Source organism: Thamnophis elegans, chromosome 14 (assembly GCF_009769535.1).
Source record: "Thamnophis elegans isolate rThaEle1 chromosome 14, rThaEle1.pri, whole genome shotgun sequence".
NCBI lineage: Eukaryota > Metazoa > Chordata > Lepidosauria > Squamata > Colubridae > Thamnophis > Thamnophis elegans.
Genome location: NC_045554.1, coordinates 23,137,432 through 23,151,417, shown reverse-complemented (window position 1 = coordinate 23,151,417; position 13,986 = coordinate 23,137,432). Strand labels below are relative to the sequence as shown.

General features: G+C 43.9%; 1 protein-coding gene and 1 non-coding gene across 2 annotated transcripts in view; both read left to right on the top strand.

Moving 5' to 3' along the window:
* Positions 1-4: 4 nt before the first annotated feature.
* Positions 5-13,986, top strand: part of SF3B3 (splicing factor 3b subunit 3) — a 40,484-nt gene continuing 26,502 nt past the window's right edge. The window contains exons 1-9 of the mRNA XM_032230762.1: positions 5-110; positions 538-643; positions 3,397-3,723; positions 8,735-8,907; positions 9,934-10,075; positions 11,235-11,347; positions 11,983-12,120; positions 12,210-12,313; positions 12,531-12,696. Of these exons, the coding sequence (XP_032086653.1) occupies positions 574-643; positions 3,397-3,723; positions 8,735-8,907; positions 9,934-10,075; positions 11,235-11,347; positions 11,983-12,120; positions 12,210-12,313; positions 12,531-12,696 (1,233 nt within the window). The 5' untranslated portion in view covers positions 5-110; positions 538-573. The remainder of the gene's footprint in view (positions 111-537; positions 644-3,396; positions 3,724-8,734; positions 8,908-9,933; positions 10,076-11,234; positions 11,348-11,982; positions 12,121-12,209; positions 12,314-12,530; positions 12,697-13,986) is intronic.
* Positions 4,241-4,323, top strand: LOC116518196. Its single transcript, XR_004256521.1, has one exon. It is a non-coding gene; the product is annotated as a small nucleolar RNA SNORD111 (small nucleolar RNA).

The following is a 13,986-nucleotide window of genomic DNA, read 5'->3' as shown; positions in this document are numbered from 1 at the left end:
CGGCGAGGGCAGCCCGCGCGCCGCGTGCCTCGAAGGACCCCGGGAGGAGCGCGGGCCGTGCGGCAGGCGAGGGGGGTGACGGGATCCGCCGCCATCCGCGCCGTTCTGCGGTAGGTGCCGCCGAATCTCGCCCGGGGAGGCTGGCTGGGGCGCCCGCGGCCCTCTCTCCGGCGGAGGGCGGCTGCCGCGCGGGTGTGGGGCCGCTCGGTGGGCCCCAGCGCCCTCCCCGTCGTCGCCTTCGGCCCTGGCGCGGGATGAGCTGCTGCATTGTGTCCCTGACTGCGCGGGTCTCTCTGTTTCATCTCGGGCCTGGCCCATTAACCCGCCGCCGCCTTTCCTGCTCTTCATCCCGACTGCGGCTTAAACGCGTTCCGAAAAGGGCGTTGGGCCTTTCTGCCCCAGGCCCGTTCTCTTCCCTTTCCTAATTGAGTTGCAAGAACTGGAGAAGATATAGACTTTGCTTGACTATTTGGGGCTTGCAAATATTCTACGAAGCCCCCAATAGTTACGGGATTGGTTTTTTCACTCTTTTTCTAGCTGGTGGGCTGAAGGGAAGCGACCTCAACCGGCACCATGTTCCTGTACAACTTAACTCTCCAACGTGCCACTGGCATCAGCTATGCCATCCACGGGAATTTTTCAGGTAAACTTCACTCTGATCGCAAGGCCGTGTGCATTGATGGCTTTTCCAACGTTATGAGAGTGGTAAAAAAATTCCAAAGTGTGGGGATCACAGCAGAAAAGGCTCTGTGTTCTAAATTTTGGTGGAAGAAGGCCTTTTAGTAAGCCTTTTCAAGATATTTTTACCGAATGGGCAGATTCTGCCATGCTGAGCAATGCCTAATGTTGCCTCCGGAAGCCTATTGGTAACCAAGGCAGTAACTTTAGAAGAGGCTTCAGTGGTAGGATTGACCCAGCAGTAATTTCACTACTCGATTCTGGACCACTTGTAGCTTCCAGGTCTTCTCCAAAGGCAACCCCAAGTAATGAGCATTACGTAACTTAGCTAAGGGTTGATCAAGGTGTGCATTGTCACTGCTGAAACACCCTGCTGTATGTAGACTAGCAACTGGTGTACCAATGATAACTGAGCAAAGATGGGGGGAGCCACAGCCTGCATGTAATGCAAGGTGAGGAAGAGGTGCTGCCTAGGAAGCAAATCAGATTACAGGCAGGAACTCTCAGTGGTTTAAAATAAACTAAGAGGACCAACCCTAATGTATGAAGCGGTTAAAAGTACTGACTGGAAGTTCATATTTTCAGACTTACAGGATTCTGTTAGTATTTTATTGCCTTAAAATAAAGTAGATTTAGCTCACCTAGTCGTGTCTTCTATCTGATTCATCAGGGTGGACTGGCACGCTACCTGTTGTTTAAGCAGTATAGGTTTTCCTTGTTTTATGCAAATTTATTATACAATTAATAATTTTCATCCAATTTTATGGCATGCCTTTTTATGGTATGAAAAAGGATCTACATATAAATATTTTTACAGACACTACATCAGACAGCCCCTGTTATTAGTATGGAACAAAATTCTATACAACCACTATACTGAAACACCCATTTGGCTAGCTACGATGGAAGCATACATACACCCAAATTTAATCAATATGGAAAAAATTGTTACATACAAAGAGTTATTGAACAGACAGGGGGAGATAAAAACTAAACTAGAACTGACATTACAAGGGGTACAACTAGAATGGTGGTCTTATTTACAGATACAATCAAGGTTTGCACAGGATAAGAAGAAGGAAGGTATTGCCAAAGATTACACAATATTAGATAAACTTCTGATAGAGACAGAAGACAGGTTGATCAAAGTGCTGTATAGATTTTTGTTGGAATATAAACTTGAGGAAGAACATGTCAAAGAAACTATGGTTGCCTGGGTGAAAATTTTTGGTTATAATGTGGAATTGGCTAAATGGGAAAAACTTTGAATACTTAATCGGAAACTAACAATCGCCACGGCATATAAAGAAAATCTGTATAAGATGTTCTACAGAATGCATCTCCCTCCAGCATGGCTCTCCAAAATGTTTAAAAATTTGGCCCCAAATTGTTGAACGTGCAAAAAAACACCAGGTACTTTTTATCATATGTGGTGGATATGCAATGAGGCAAAAAGATACTGGAAAATGATTCAATCATGGTTGGAACAAATGGTGGGAGATCAAATGTTGTTCAAACCAGAAATTTTGCTCCTAGGCTTAATACAGGAGGGGTATGAGAAAGATGTACTTTATCTAATTATACATATACTAACTGTGGCATGTATAACTTACGCGCAGTATTGGAACAAAGAAAATACACCATCAAGAGTTAGATATATTCAGGAAAATTTTGGCCTGTGCGGAAGCTGATAGGCTCACCCTTGAGCTAAAAAATAAAGGGGAATCGGAATACTTTGAAGTCTGGAACAGATTTTATTATTGGTTTAAGACAAGGTGACAAGACTGGAACAAACTGTAAATAGTGTGATTGGATAGAAGGATAATGTATTAAGTAGTCTAATAGTTAATGGATGAGACTATTTGTATATAATGTGATTGTATGGTCACTTCAACTTCGTGGTACTGCACTTTTAAATGTAAAAACAATACAAGTATATTTCAAAAAAAATTCATCCAATTTTACTCATGTTGTTAACAAAACCCCTTTTATGTAGTTGGGTACAAATTATGTGAGGTTAAGATGAGGTTTGTGGGGGAAATTGACTTTAGCATAAAGCAAGGGGATCCTGCATTTCCAATTCCACTAGAGCTCCCAATCAGTAACCAACTGCTTCATGAAGAGCACAGTTTCATCCTGGTTGACTGTTGGAATTGATGCTCTTCAAATATCTCTTTGTTGCATTACTTGGTCTGGGAAAGATTTAATCTGAGTTTATTTTGCCCCTGGCAGCCTCCCCAAGTCTTGGTCCTGGGCAGCATTGAATAGCTTGAGTATCATCAACATAGTGATAGTATTTTGCTTTGAACTGGGGGAGGACTTCATGCATGCCTTTGTTTTGATGTTAAGATGGGAGACAGCAGGAGAGCCCTATGATGCCGCACATTGGGGCAACCCAATAGGGTCCATTTTCGTGAGTGTAGAAAGAGTCCCACCTAAAAAGATCCAGCTCACTCACCACATTAGGTTTTGTCCAACTGGCATCCAGTCCAAACTGTTTTGCCCACTAAGGAACTTACAGAATCCACATTCTGTACATAACATTGCCCACCTTTTCCTAAAAGGGTTTGGGTAACAATGGGGTGCAGTGTGGGAGTTTAGAAACAAGAAATCAAGAGAAGGATGGTTTGTGGCTCTTAACTGCCATTTGATTGAAGTTAATGGTGAGGCTAAGGCTTTATTTCTCCTGAGTTGCTGATTGTATCTTGCATTTTCCAGGTACTAAACAGCAAGAAATTGTTGTTTCCCGTGGGAAAATCTTGGAATTGCTTCGTCCTGATCCAAACACTGGAAAGGTTCATACCTTGTTGACGGTAGAGGTTTTTGGCATCATTCGCTCCCTCATGGCCTTCAGATTAACTGGTGGGACCAAGGACTACATTGTGGTGGGCAGTGACTCAGGCCGCATTGTCATCCTGGAATACCAGCCTTCTAAAAACATATTTGAGAAAATTCATCAGGAAACCTTTGGCAAGAGTGGCTGCCGCAGAATTGTTCCTGGACAGTACTTGGCTGTGGATCCTAAAGGGCGGGCTGTCATGATCAGTAAGTTGTATGCGAATGGCAGTTGGGGGAAATGGTTAAAGAAATCTATTACAAATACAAATGTTGGGTGATGCATGCCATTATTGTCTGGTGTCCATATCTGTGTTATTGCACTTACGTTTGGCAATGATTTGACTCTGAGTTGCATGTTTTATGAATTTATGGTTTATGCTTTAGCATGTTGTCTGGCCTCAGCTGGTTGTGGTTTATTCTGTAAAGCTAGTATTGTATGAAAATGGCCAGTAAGTGTTTTGATCAGAGGTTTTAATGTTTTTGCTTGTGGGGCTTGTTTGGATTTTTGAAAAAGTATCAAAAGTGCCATCATAAAATTTGGGTAGTGCATGGTGGTTACAGCCTATCAGAATTCATGGATTTCGCAGAAAGACATATTTCCCAAAATAACTGAAAACAAGATCAAGACATAGCTGACTTATAGAATGCAAAGTCACGATTTTGACTCAAATGCCAGTGCTCACAAGGACATTTTTTTATGGAATCAGTTAAAAAACCAGCAGTTTGGCCTGAAATGATGATTAGGAATTCATGTCTCTTCTCTGAAATAAACTATGGAGATACTTGGATCCATTTCTGATCAGGTTCTTGTTATAATTACTTGTTGGCTTTTAAATACATCTTGGTGACAAAAACTAGATTCAGTGTATGAAGGAACACTGGTTGAAAGAAAGAGAGATGTACCAGTGGGTGACCTCAGGATTCTGCCCAGGGCACAGTGCTCTTCACCTTTCTATAAATGACTGATGAGGAACCAGAAGGGATGTTCAGCAGTTGTGTAATCCCCAAAGTTAGGTGGGAATTGAGGGCATCGCTGAAGACAAGTTCCAAGTTCAAAGGCCTTTTTTAGTGTTTCAACAAAATGAAGTTCAGTTGTGAGAAATGTAGAATTCTCCACAGATGGGAGAAGTCAGATGAGTAAGCAATAATATGGTAGTACCTGGCTTGGCAGTAATATTCATGAGAAAAATCTTGGTTGCTGGTAGACCGTAGGTTAAGAATAAACCTGCAATGTGTAGCAGCTATCAAAACAGCCAATGTAATCTTAGTCTCATTAATAGAATAATGTTGAGATTATGCAAGGTGATAGTTCAGCTGTTCAGGCCATACCTGTGGCATTGTCCAGTTTTGGTTGGCACAGTATAAGAAGACTGGTGAGGAACTGAAAAGAGGGCCAAGTGGTGGGGGCTAGATATTATAAAGCATGGTTAAAATTTTTTGGGTACATTTAGGTTAAAGAACAGGAAGGCTAAGAGGAGAGTTATTTGATCGATATAACTGATATAGATGGCTGCCTCTTTAACCTTAGCAACTCTGGGCAGCAAATGGAGTTTAAGGAGAAATCATATCATGAAACCATTACTACATCATTTAAAAATAACATCTGAGAATAAAAACAAGATCATAGCAACCTACTCAGTCTTCACTAACTTCATGTTCCTAGCGTCCACCTTGGGCAAACCATCAGGTTCAAGGCTTCCCAGAAGATCAGTAGGCATGGGGCCAATCCGAGCTCAGTAGTGTGGCAGAAAAAGCATGAAAGCCCCTTATACTTAGAAGTCTGCTGCGAGTCAGCATAGCTCAGGTAGGAAAGATGGAAGATGGAGAACCCAAGAAACCCTCATAATTTTCTGAGCTCCTGCATTCTGGCCCAGCTGCAGCTTCTGAATCCTCTTCAGGGGTAGCTCCATAGAGAGTGGATTGTGGTAGTTCTGTGGGAATGAGTAGAGTGTGAGTGATCATAAGCAGCGTCTTCTGTCCCAGAAAAGGACACAATTAGTGCACTACATGAAGCAGAACCGAGTCCAGGAAGATCTCCAAATTCCTGCACCAGTTCAGTCTGTCATAGTGCAACTCCATAAAAGAGGGAACACCATTGGATGGGGGTGGGTTGGGGAATAGTGAAAAGCCACAGCCCCCTCAATATTGATCTGAAGCCCTGATCCATACCCCACAGCCTCCAGTCACCAGGCCAGATCCCTGTCTCAGCAGAGAGGTACACTTTCTAGCTACTAATACCTGGCCCCACTGGTCAGTGACCTCACCCAGGAATTTCATGTTGATAGGAGCAGGAAGAATGTAGAGCCCCATGGCAGCCCACAGACTTGGAGTTGCAGGCCAAACCTTTCCCCTCTTCTCAATACCCGGAAGTGGCCTGGGAGGAAAGAGCAGGACCAGTGCAAATCTGTCTGGTCTTTGACCTCTTGTCACAGGGAAGGTGTGGATTTATTCTCCACGGTGCCTGAGGATGGGAGGAGAACCAGCCAGTGGAAGCCTCAAAAGAGACATTTGCTGACTGTCAGAGCTGTGAAGCGGTGGAACAGCAGCCTGCCTCCTAGAGTCATAGAAGACTCTGTCACTGCAGACTAAAGCTTAGTCCTATTGCTGTAACCTGGAGAAGCTGTGCTACAGTGGGGAAACAACCCTGGCTTCCTATAGGAACAGGCAGCTCATAAGCTTGAAAATCATTTTGTGCAGGTATGGCCGTTTCAGAACTAGATGATTTGTTTTTCAGGGATTGTTCTAGAAAGATTAGAAGCTAAAAGGATAATACTGTTGGACAACACTGTTGCCCCATGTTGCTTTCAGCATTCCAGGAGAAATAATGTATGTTTTTTTACAAGAGTTTATTTGAATGTATTGCTTAAGCTTTATGAAGTAGTCTAGGTTTGACTTTGTTCACATCAAGCAACTGCATATTGAGAAGAATGTGCTGAAGAATCAATTACATTGGGAAAGATTGTGGTTCAAAATGTTCATGAAAAACCACTTCTGTGGCTGCACACTGTTCCCTCACCTACCCTGCATCCCATTTATGGTCCTAGAGAGGGGCTGACAAATGTAACAAAAAGGCAACAGTAAAAAATATTGGGTTTCTGTCTGGATGGTCTCTTGTGACGAGCCGAAGACAGAGAGTGGAAGTGTGACCTTCCTCCCATATTTGGGCATACCAGGGGTTGTGACTTTAAATATATATATATATATATATATATATATATATATATATATATATATATATATATATATATATATATATATATATATATATATACACATACAGTAGATAGATAGATAGAGAGTAGGTAGATTGGTAGGTAGAGGAATAGAGAGAAAGAAAGAGATAGAGAGAAATACAGTAGATAGGGAGAGAGAGAGAGTAGGTAGGTACCTAGGTAGATAGAGGGGGGGGGGAGAGAGAAATACAGTAGATAGGTAAGGAAAGAGAGAGAGTAGGTAGGTAGGTAGAGGGAGAGAGAGAGAGAAATACAGTAGGTAAGTAGGGAGAGAAAGAGCGTAGGTAGGGAGGTAGATGTTTCCAGGTGTATTTATCCATGTGCTGGAGAAGGAAATCGCTGACAATCTGCAGAACCTAAGACTTTGTTTCTGCTGGCACAGCACTTGAGCAATATAATTCTTATCGATCAGTTAAAGAGCTTTCCAAAAGGGGGAAAAACAGTTTTTGCACTGCAAACCTCTGAAAAACGGCCCGTTTTTTGCAAATATGGGCCCGTTTTTTTAAACAAAGGCACGAATAGCCTTGGAGGGGCTTGCAGAGTGCTCCAGGGGGGTGCCCCCCCCCCAAAGAGCAAAAAACCTGCCTGTTTTTCGTGAAAAAACTGCATGCGTAGCCTTATGGAGGCTTATAGAGAGCTGCTGGGGGAGGGGCAAAAAGTCCCATTTTGCTCATTTCTGCCCTCCCCAGCCCCCAGGAGCTCTCTGAAAGCCTCCATAAGGCTCTGCACAGCCATTTTGGTGAAGGGAGTGGGGCTTCGGGAGGCAAAAATGCTGTATTTGATGTATAAGACGCACCCAGATTTTCAGCCTCTTTTTTGAGGGAAAAAGGTGCGTCTTATACTTCGAAAAATACGGTAGTTATTTAGTGGAATGATGGCGTTCGGGGAAAACCTATTCTGGTGTCTAGTTGTTCTGGTGTGCAGTGCCCTCTACTGTCGTTTTGAGGGTAGAAGTTGAAACTATGCCCATAAATAAATAAATAAAGGATGTTCTGGTGCTACCCCTGAAAAGCATTCGGAGACTACAGCTAGTGCAGAATGCAGCCGCGCGAGTGTGATATTGGGTGTACCGAGATACACCCATATTACACCTATCCTTCGCGAGCTGCACTGGCTGCCAATTGGTCTCCGGACGCAATTCAAGGTGTTGGTCATTATCTTTAAAGCCCTACATGGCTCAGGACCAGCGTATTTGCGAGACTGCCTACTGCCGCATACCTCCCAACGGCTGATAAGTTCCCACAAGGTGGGCCTCCTTAGGACGCCGTCAGCCGGACAGTGTTGGCTGACGGGGCCTTGGAGGAGGGCCTTTTCTGTGGCCGCTCCGACCCTGTGGAATCAGCTACCCCCAGAGGTCCGGACCTCGCCCACCCTCATGACCTTCAGAAAAGTTGTTAAAACCTGGCTGTTCCGGCAGGCCTGGGGCTGTTGACCTTATTATGTAGGATCCAGCCCCAATTTGATTGTATGCATGTTGGAGAATTTTTATCTTTTTTTTTTTTTCTTGTTCTGTGTAAGCCGCCCGGAGTCCTCCGGGATTGGGCGGCCTATAAATCTAATAAATTAAATTAAATTAAATTAAGTTCTCACCTGAGACTAACTTCCTCTGATGTGACTGCCTTTTCTATTAGTGCCAGATTAGCTTTGCTTCCTATATATATCTCTGAGACACATCTGTGAATTATTGAAATAGGCCACTTTTGAATTTACTGGATAAGATTTTGACGGAAAACGAAACTGATTAATTTAAAGGAGCAGTTTGGGTGACTATAGGTGACCTCCAAGGCCCCTTCCAGCTCTGTTATTCTGTATTCTGATCGTGACATTGGAAGGGCAAGGAGAGCCCAGGTGAGATGGCAGCTCCGAGCCCCGCCTGTTCAGCTGGCCTATTGGGTTTTGAGAGGCTGAGCAGGACACGCTCTGGCTGGCTTTGACCCTGAGGGCCCCCCACCTTCCCTTTCAGCACTTCCTCTCTTCGCCTGCAGGTGCCATTGAGAAGCAGAAACTTGTGTACATTCTGAACAGAGACGCAGCTGCTCGGCTCACCATTTCTTCCCCATTGGAAGCCCACAAGGCCAACACCTTGGTTTATCATGTGGTTGGAGTCGATGTTGGGTTTGAAAATCCCATGTTTGCTTGCCTGGAAATGGATTATGAGGTAATATCTCTCTCTCAAATGATTTCTAAAATAACTAGATCGGTGTTAGGTCAGCTTGCTGACATTGTTAATGCTGGTAGTTGGCTTGTAGTTGTGAAATTGCTTCTTTCCTGGGCTTGCAACATGAGTGCATTCTTCAGCACAAGGAATGTGTGTATTAGAGGTGCTCCTAGTGAGTGCAGGAGTTAACCCTATCTGTACTTTGAGGCTGGCAGGGATAGGTGTTTAGCTTGGGATTGTGCAGTGCTGGCGTTGACTTGGAAGGAGAATCTCTAAAATCCCCATGCCTCTGTCCCACCTGTTTGGTGGTGACAGCAGCTACAGCTATTGGGAGAGGAATGGACAATGAAAATGTTAGCCTGGATCCATTTCTATGGATTTTGTGATTCTCTGCTATCTGTGCTGAGGCTACTCTTGGTTTACAAATGTCATTTAATAACTAATCAAAGCTACAATTGCCTTGGAAAGGATGCTTATGTACCACAAAACACTTCTGGCCATTGTAAAATGTCACACACACCCTGTAATCCTTCAACGCACACAGAGGGGAGTTGTCCTCAGTTGTACATTAGATGGTTTCAGCGAGATGGAGGACTTGTGGACTGAGAGGCTTTCAGTGTAGCTGCTGCTGTTTATAGCTGTCTCTCACCTGAGGCAGGAATGGCCATTCCTGAGAAGCAGCGGAAAGGAGCACCTGCACTGCAGCTCAGGGTTGTGCGACAGATGGAGTGTTGAGCCGGAGGAGCCTCTGTCTGATGTGGCTTCTGAGCCTGTATGGTTTGGGGCAGTAAAGTTGGGGTTGCGTGCTCTGGACCTGTTGGCATAACTCTGGATAGCTGGGCTCTGCAGAGGCCTCAGGAAGCTTCGCAGCCCAGATAGGAATCCTCTAATTGTTTGAGTTTTGCCAGTTTTTACAGGTGATTGTAGCGTGATTTCCATTAGATATGTCCTTGTCATATTGTACTTTTAAAAAGTATAATCTATTCAAATTTCACATGGGACTTAATTGGTATTTTTTCCCCTTAGGAAGCTGACAATGACCCCACTGGGGAAGCTGCAGCAAACACCCAGCAGACACTGACATTTTATGAGTTAGACTTAGGTTTGAACCACGTGGTCAGGAAGTACAGCGAACCATTGGAAGAACACGGCAATTTTCTAATAACAGGTATCTCTTTTTTCAGCCCTTGTAGGGCAAAGGCACATAGCCAGGATTCATAAACCCAAAGAAAGATTCGTCAATGTTTTGTGCATGCCATAGAATCTTTAATAAAATCTTAGTAGTGTTGTTTCATCCTCTAACAAACAGCTTGAGTGTATTGAACTTCCATTCTGAAACCTTAAGCAATTAATCAGAAGAAAGCTGGAAGGGACCTTGGAGGATTTCTAGTCCCCCTGCTGAAGCAGGAGACCCTAAACCATTTCAGTCCAGTCTTTTTTTAAAAAAATCTCCAGTGATGAAGCACCCACAACTTCTGAATGGAAGCTGTTCCACTGGTTAATTGTTCTCATTGTTAGGGAGTTTCTCCTTAATTCCAGGTAGCTTCTCTCCTTGATTAGTTTCCAACCCTTGTTTCTTGTCTTGCCTTTTGGTGCTTTGGAAAATAAGTTGACCCCCTCCTCTTTGTGGCAGCCTCTCAAATACTGGAATCCTGCTATCAAGTCACCCCAGACCTTCTTTTCTAGCCAAACCCAAATCCTGCAGCTGTTCTTCATATGTTTTAGTCTTCAGGCCTTTAATCATCTTAGTTGCTCTTCTTTGCACTTTTCCCACAGTCTCTTTCTTGAAAGGCTGAAAATCTGCTCCAGAAAATTCTTTTTCCAGCCTCTGAATACTTCTCTTCCTCCTTTTCACTTACACATTTCCTTGCTATAGAGAGCCGAGGTGGCGCAGTGGTTAGAGTGCAGTACTGCAGGCCACTTCAGCTGACTGTTAGCTGTAGTTCGGCGGTTCAAATCTCAGCTACTCAAGGTTGACTCAGCCTTCCATCCTTCTGAGGTGGGTGAAATGAGGACCCAGACTGTGGGGGCAATATGCTAACTCTGTAAACCGCTTAGAGAGGGCTGAAAGCCCTATGAAGCGGTATATAAGTCTAACTGCTATTGCTATTGCTATTGGTCACCCGGTCCTTCTCATTGACCTCTAATAATGATAGGCAAACCGAGAAAGGATAGGTGAAGCCCTTTCAATGTTTGCCATTCAATCTTTTTGCAGAAAGAACCTTAATGTTGCCAGAAAGAACTTTCCCTTTTTATGTAAAGACACCCCCCCCCCCCCGAACTGATTCCTTTTGTTCTTTGGCCATGCTCATGACCATGTTTTATAGTTCCTGGAGGCTCCGATGGTCCGAGTGGGGTACTGATTTGCTCTGAAAACTACATTACCTACAAAAACTTTGGTGACCAGCCAGATATTCGATGTCCAATTCCCAGGAGGAGGGTAAGTATCTTGTGATCTTTACTCTTCTGAAAACATTATTTCCTCAGTACCTAAAAAAACCCATCCCAATGTATTAGACCTCATTTCTGCCGTCCTTGGAGGAAAAGGAGAATGGTAGGAAATAGTGAGGAAAAACATAACATCTCAGTGCAAGCCCTGAAATAGTTAGATTTTTTTTTAAAAAAAATAAAAGCTCCAGATTTCTCCCCAAACAAGGAAAAATATAGAAAATCTTGGCCTTGATAATTGCATCATTGACAACTGTCCTTTGAGACTTTATCATGCTCAGGGGTGTTGAATCTCTCAAATCTCCCTGTAAGGATGACCAAGGCTTGGATAAAGAGAACCGGAAAGCTACCTATGAAGCTGTCCAGCTGGAGAACAAGGAAGAGAGCCTTGTTGCATTTGCTCTCTTTGGGGAGCCTAGAGGGGTCACGCCTTTTAGGACCTCCAAAGAGAATGGAGAAGGTGCTTGACTTCCTCAAGGACAGTCCCTAGTCCTTTTTCATCTAGTTGATTCCAGGCTTTTCAGAAATGCAGGCAGATGTTCTTTCATGCTCTTAAACAGCTGGCTTTGGCCCTTACAGGCCAGCCTTTGTACTGCAACCACTAACCTGGTCCTCTTTTTTTGACAGAATGATTTGGATGACCCTGAGAGAGGCATGATCTTTGTTTGCTCTGCTACCCACAAGACCAAGTCTATGTTTTTTTTCTTAGCTCAAACAGAGCAAGGTGATATTTTTAAGATCACCTTGGAGACTGATGAGGATATGGTAAGTCTGAGCACATTTAGTTTGAGAGAAAGAGAGACCTAAAACCACCAGGACCGTCTCATGCAGAAATGCCTTTCTGCTGGTTTCAGGTCACAGAAATTCGGCTGAAGTATTTTGACACCGTTCCTATGGCTGCAGCCATGTGTGTGCTGAAAACGGGCTTTCTTTTTGTGGCTTCTGAATTTGGAAACCAGTAAGTAAGACCTCCAGTTTCCCTTTCAAAGCAAGAGGTGTGCCTTGAAGGATTTCTGGTTGGCATCTAGCTCTACCTTCTCCCTATCTGGGGCTCCTTCAAGCGTGGGAAGGCAGTCTGCAGAGAAAGGCAATGCGGGGGGAGCCGTGCCCTTTCATCTTGTTTGACACGAAGCCCCTCTGGTTGCCTGTCCCTTCCTGCCCCTCTTCTGTTGTAGCTACCTCTACCAAATTGCCCACCTTGGAGATGATGACGATGAGCCCGAGTTCTCCTCTGCGATGCCTCTGGAGGAGGGGGACACTTTCTTCTTCCAGCCCCGGCCTCTTAAAAACCTGGTATTGGTGGATGAGCTGGATAGTCTCTCTCCAATTTTGTCTTGCCAGGTATGTTGCTCTTCCACATGGGTGGCTTTTGCGGGGGTGGGGTGCCAGCTTGTCTGCTGCTGGTAATTTGCCCCAGAGCTACTGCTCTCTTCCTTATTTAGGGGATCAAATGGTGAATCCATTTTCAAGATGAACAATTCCATATTTTATGTGTTTCTGCTGCTGTCAGGTCAGCGCTTTTCATTAGGCCTCCAGGTGCATAAGCTGTGCGACAGTTTAGCATTTGGGTTTTGTCATCAGTGTTCATCATGCCAATACCCAACTCCCCCCTTCAGTATAAGAGTAATTTTAAAGTTCCCCATTAAAATGGTAAGATCCATTTTCTTCTTTAAAAAGGAATCACTACTTTCAGAGAAATTGTACCAGTATGACTGTTAAGGAACAATTCCCAGTGTATTCTTGTAATAACTAGCCATTTTATTTGGCAAATAAAACTATTTTCCATGAATTTCTACACATAACACTAAATATTACATACTTCACAAACAATACATCAATCAAAATATATTTAGTATCCAAGACCAAACACAAGAAAAAGCTCAGCAAGACAATAACCATAATTTTTAATAATGGTAAAAAAAATCTCCAAACAGTGCAATAACAGACAAAAAAAAAAAAGAATTCATAAGCATCCCAAAGAGATACATCTCAGAAAAAAACACCTCTTCCATCAACCTGCCCCAAGATCTGGGAGGAGATCAGGATGGGAGCCATTTGGATCGTGTGTGAGTGTGTGTGTGATTCCAGAGGGGAGGGGTGTGACACAGAGGTTTCCCAAGTTGTGGGCAGTAATGAGCATTCCTCGGTATGCCTGTACTTTGTGAGCTGCACCACTTGGTTGGTTTCTGCCAATTCACGATGCCAGTCACTCTCTGTGAAACCCTGCATGGCATGGAGCCTGGGCAGCTCAGTCTTGTAGGATTCGTTTGATTAAACAGGGCCATCTGCCCATGCCTTTTCTGTTATAGCACCTGCCCTCTGAAGTGAGGGTCTCTCTCAGACCTGAATGGCCCCCATCCTGCTGGTATTTTGAAGGATTTGAAGATGTTTTTCACCCAGGCTTTTGGCCAGCATGATTGAAGCCCCCTTTTAGGGGGCTACTTTGTTTTCACATTGTGTTACCTTTCCAAATCTACCTTTCTTTTTGCTTTCGTGCTGTTTTAATGTCTTGTTACCTGGACTTGGGTGGCATACATGTAGTAGTAGTAGTAGTAGTAGTAGTAGTAGTAGTAGTAGTAGTAGTCGTCGGCTAAATAAGATACACTGATGCTATCACACATCAGTGCTAGC